The 4530-nt window shown below is 63.9% G+C and overlaps 2 protein-coding genes across 2 annotated transcripts in view; both read left to right on the top strand.

Moving 5' to 3' along the window:
- The window catches only part of LOC104914582 (GTPase IMAP family member 7-like), a 104986-nt gene that overhangs the window by 54558 nt on the left and 45898 nt on the right, over positions 1-4530 (top strand). The window lies entirely within an intron of this gene.
- LOC100542252 (SCO-spondin) overlaps positions 938-4530 on the top strand; it is a 44544-nt gene continuing 40951 nt past the window's right edge. Inside the window, 12 exon segments of the mRNA XM_031557042.1 lie at positions 938-1073; positions 1370-1485; positions 1575-1781; positions 1869-1951; positions 2040-2210; positions 2280-2479; positions 2615-2717; positions 2879-3037; positions 3139-3224; positions 3372-3494; positions 3564-3726; positions 4486-4528. Coding sequence (XP_031412902.1) covers positions 1388-1485; positions 1575-1781; positions 1869-1951; positions 2040-2210; positions 2280-2479; positions 2615-2717; positions 2879-3037; positions 3139-3224; positions 3372-3494; positions 3564-3726; positions 4486-4528 — 1436 coding nt within the window. The 5' untranslated portion in view covers positions 938-1073; positions 1370-1387.

The raw sequence follows: 4530 nt of genomic DNA, 5'->3' as shown, positions 1-4530 counted from the left end.
CACGCCGTGCCATGCTATCCCATGCCGTGTCAAGGCAGTCCTGCCCCTGCCGTGCTCGGCCGTGCCCAGCCGTGCCAAACCAAGCTGTGCCGTGCCGTGCCAAGCCGTGCCACACTGGGTTGTCCTGTGTCAAGCTGAGGCGTGTTGTGCCCAGCAGAGCTGTTGTGTGTCGTGCCGAGGCGTGCTGTGCTGAGCTCAGCTGTGCCCGGACAAGCTGTGCTGCCCTGTGCCGTGCTGAGCTGCTCCAAGCCGTGCCAAACCAAGCTGTGCCGTGCCGTGCCAAGCCATACCAAGCTGCCATGTGTTCTGCCAAGCCAAGCTGCGCCGTGCCGTGCTACATTGTGCCGTGCTGAGCAGTGCTGTGTCCCTGGAGAGCAAGGCAGCCCAAACTGAGCACAGCATGCGGAGTTGGGAACAAGGATACGGCGGGTGGATGCGGATATGGGCTCAGAGAGGGGCACAGCAGCCTGGGAGCTCTGGACTTGGAACTGGGCAGAGGGACACGGAGGGGAATGCGGCTATGAGGACACAGGACTCAGCTGTAGGGTTCAAAGACAGGGATGGGGCTGATGTGGGGCAGGGAGCAGGCAGCACAGAGCTTGGGGTGGAGTACCCAGGGACAGGGCTGTGTGTGTAGGGACATGGGGGTACACGGGGCTGCACGGAGCAGGGAGTGGGGCCAGGGCTGCCCCAAGTGACCCCAACTTGTGGGGCTGCTTTCTGTGGGTCTGAGGGCTGAGTGCCCCCACACTGGGCAGAGTCCCCTCATACATTCCTGGCGGGGATGAGCGGGACCAGGACATGGGGATCAGGAGCATCCTGTCTGGGATGAAAGGGACACAGTAGGGGCACCAATCCAGAGCATTGTGCCCTGGAAACGGCACTCAGCTTCCCAGGGGCTGCGGAGGGGGAGGGTCCTGCTGGCAAGCAGCTGGGACCAATCAGCGGTCCCACAGCTGGCCCAAGTCAGATGGAACCACCCCATAAAAAGCCACTCCTCGGTGTGGCTTTGGGGTTTGGAGAGGTCTGGGGGTGGAGGATAGAGTGTTGTGGGTCTGGCTGGCTGGCCCCAGGTAAGGGGCTGGGAGTGGGGACATGGGGCACTGTACCCCCTGAGCTCCAGACTTGACATGGTCCCACCAGGCAGGGGTGTCCCGTGGGCAAAGCTGTAGGCACTGGGACATCCCCATTCCTGCCATGCCCACCCCGGTGTGTGCCTTGAGCTGGGGAACCTGGAGCTTAAGTCATGAAGAGGACCTCCTGGGGTCCCTGAATGACATGAAGGAGTGGGGCTGGAGCTGACAGTGGGGCTGCCTCTGGGCACTGTGAATTCTCCATTAACACTGCCACCAAATCTCCTTCTCTGGAGGCTGGGAAGTGGCGAGCGATGGTGAGGACGGTGCGGCGGCAGTGGCATGGGCCCCCCACGGGTATGGACATCGTGGCCATGGCGCTGCTCTGCGTGGTGACTGAGGCTGCCAGAGGGTGAGTGCTGCGTCCCCGTGGGTCCCCACACCAGGATGGGTGCGCTGAGGGTCCCAGAGACACCGGTTGGGTGGTGGGTGCCACTGCAGGAGGTGGTGTGAGCAGACAGAGCAGGTGACAGAGGAGGAGGTGGTGACACCCCGGCGTGAGGACGTGGTGCCGTGCCCCAGCATGTACCAGTACAGCCTGGCAGGTTGGCGCATTGACCTCAACCGCATGCGCCACGTGTATGGGGGGGAGCACGGCGTGCCCCCAACCAGCGCCCATCCCGGAGCTGCCATGTGCTACATCTACAGGTGAGTGCAAGGGGTGACATCTGTGGGTGGGGAGCACATCCGTCCCTATGCCCTCTGCCTGATGCTGAGGCCGTGCCCACTCTGCAGACCCCCAGAGACGCAGCTGGTGCTGCGAAACCGCACGGTGCGTGCCTGCTGTGCTGGCTGGAGTGGGCCCCACTGCACAGAAGGTAGGGGCTGGGGGATGCAATGACACTGTGATGATGCAGTGTGGGGCTGGGGAGCACCACAGTGCTGAGCTGCATCCCTGTGCCGCAGCGGAGGGCTCGCTGGGACAATGCCACGCCAGCTGGCAGTGCCAGGACGCACTGGGTGCCCACAACCTCTCCGCCGTGAGCATGAGCGAGTGCTGCCGCCTGCCCTGGGGGCGCAGCTGGAGGAACGGCTCCTCCGCGCTCTGCTTCACCTGCAGCCGCCAGCCCCTCACCGGTGAGTGCAGGGCACGGGGATGTGGGGTGTCATTGGGTGCCCACTGAGCAGCACTCGCCCCCGCTGCAGGTGATGTACCCCTGCCCGCAGCGCCGCGGGGTCCTGCTGCCCGGCACCGTGGACCCACTGCCAGCTGCACCACGTGGGCCGGATCCCGGTACCGCAGCTTCGATGGGCGGCACTTTGGCTTCCAGGGCGAGTGTGCCTACAGCCTGGCCGCCTCCACCGACAGCACCTGGGCTGTCAGCATCACCACAGGCAGCGTGCCGGTACCCACCACCCCCGGGGGGATGAGGAGGTGTCAGGGGGGCTGGGTTACCCCGTGGATCATCGCTCTGGAGCAGAGGGGCTGTCCCCATTGCTGTCCGCTCACCTGGTTCCTGCTCACGGCTGCTGTCCCACAGGTGCTGCACGTGATGTTTGGGCTGGACACGGTGGTGGCTCGGGGACTCAACATCTCTGTGAATGGCGTGGCGGTGCCGGAGGGACAGCCGCACCTGCATGGCGGTGAGGGCTGAGGGGCGGCTGCCTGTTCCCATCCCCATGTGCCACCGCCACTGGGGACCCAGTGGTTCGGGGTGGCACAAACAGACAGTGCCAACCTCAGCCCCCACCATTCCCGTCGTTATCTCTGTGCCCTGCTGAGTGCCCTGGTTGTGTCCTTGCAGGGATCAGCGTCTCCTGGCTCGGGGACTTTGTGGCCGTGGAGAGTGGGCTGGGTGTGCGCCTCAAGTTGGACGGGCGCGGGACGGTCTATGTGACGGTCAGCGCGGAGCTGCGGGGCAGCACGCAGGGGCTCTGTGGCCCCTACAATGACGACCCGACTGGTAACACCCCGTGTGTCACAGCACCACTGTTGGGTGATGGGGAACGCGGGGTGGCTGTGCTGAGGGCACACGCCGTGTCCCCAACCCCACTTTGCCCACAGATGACTTCCTGCGGGTTGAAGGGGACGTTGCCCCGTTGGCTGCTAGCTTTGGGAACTCCTGGAGGATCCCGGATGCCGACCCTGAGGTATGGGGCTGGGCAGAGCACGGACAGGGCTCAGATGGGGACCATCCCAGCACCCTGTGGGGCTCCCTTGGGGCTGTGTCCCCACCCCACTCCCAGCACAGCCCTACAGTAGTGGGATGTCTCTGATCTGGTTCCATCCTGGCGCAGCTCTCCTGCAGTGATGCAGCAGAGCACGGTCCCAGCTGTGCCACGGGCAGCGCAGCACAGCAGGCGGCCGAGGCCACGTGTGGGATGCTGCTCACCGACCCCTTCCACCAGTGCCACGAAGCGGTGAGCCCTACAGCTCTGTGGCATCGAGGCACACGGACCCCCATGCCCTGACGGTCCGTCCCACACCAGGTTGACCCCCGTGGCTTTTACGAGGCCTGCCTGGAGCTGCACTGCAGGGAGGGGGGAACGGGGCCCTCACCACCCGCTGCTGTCTGCGACACGTTGGCCACATACGTGCGGGACTGCGCCCAGCGGAGAGCCTACATCGAGTGGCGCCGGCCGGGCCTCTGCGGTACGGGCTGCATCCCACCCTGCTGGGACCCCATCCCTAGTGCCTCATGTGTGGGACCCCCAGTGGGTTGTATGCGCACCCCTATGGGGTGTGGGTGCCCCGACGGCTCCTGTGGGTGCCCCAATGGCTTTTACATACACCCTAATCGCTTTTGCGTGCACCCAATGGCTCACGTGTGCACCCCAATGGCTCACCAACGGCACTTGCGTGCACTCCAGTGGATTGTGGTGGGACGTGGGGGGGATGTGGTGGGATGGGGGCGGTGGGATGCAGTTGAAATGGTGGGATGGATTTGGGTCATGGGGGGATGGGTGTGGTGGGATGTGATGGCACAGGTTTGGGATATGATGGGATGGAATGCTGTTGAGCGGGTGTGGCTGAATATCATGGGATGGATGTGGTGGGATAGAGTGGGAGAGATTCTAGATGTTTAGGATGGGCGTGGTGGGATGGATTTGGGATACGGTGGGATGGATGTGGTGGATGCAATGGAAACACAGTGGGATGTGGTGGGATAAATGCAATGGGATATGGTCAGAAAGATCTGGGACATGGTAAGATAGAGATGCAAGTGGGATGTGATAGGATGGACTTGGGACACGGTAGGATAGAAGTGGTGTGGTGAGGTGGAACATATGGGGATGTGGGGGGATGGATGCAGTGCGTCGTGGTGCGATGTGGTGGCCAGCTGCGGCGGACATGTTGGCGATCTGTGAGCCACTCTGTGGCGCAGCAGAGCTGAGCCCTGGCACCCCGCAGAGCGGCAGTGCGGCCAGGGGCAGCGCTACTCGGACTGCGTGTCCT

The sequence above is a fragment of the Meleagris gallopavo genome, chromosome 29 (genome assembly GCF_000146605.3).
Source record: "Meleagris gallopavo isolate NT-WF06-2002-E0010 breed Aviagen turkey brand Nicholas breeding stock chromosome 29, Turkey_5.1, whole genome shotgun sequence".
Classification (NCBI taxonomy): domain Eukaryota; kingdom Metazoa; phylum Chordata; class Aves; order Galliformes; family Phasianidae; genus Meleagris; species Meleagris gallopavo.
The sequence above is the reverse complement of the archived record's forward strand: the minus strand, read 5'-3'. Positions and strand labels throughout refer to the sequence as shown.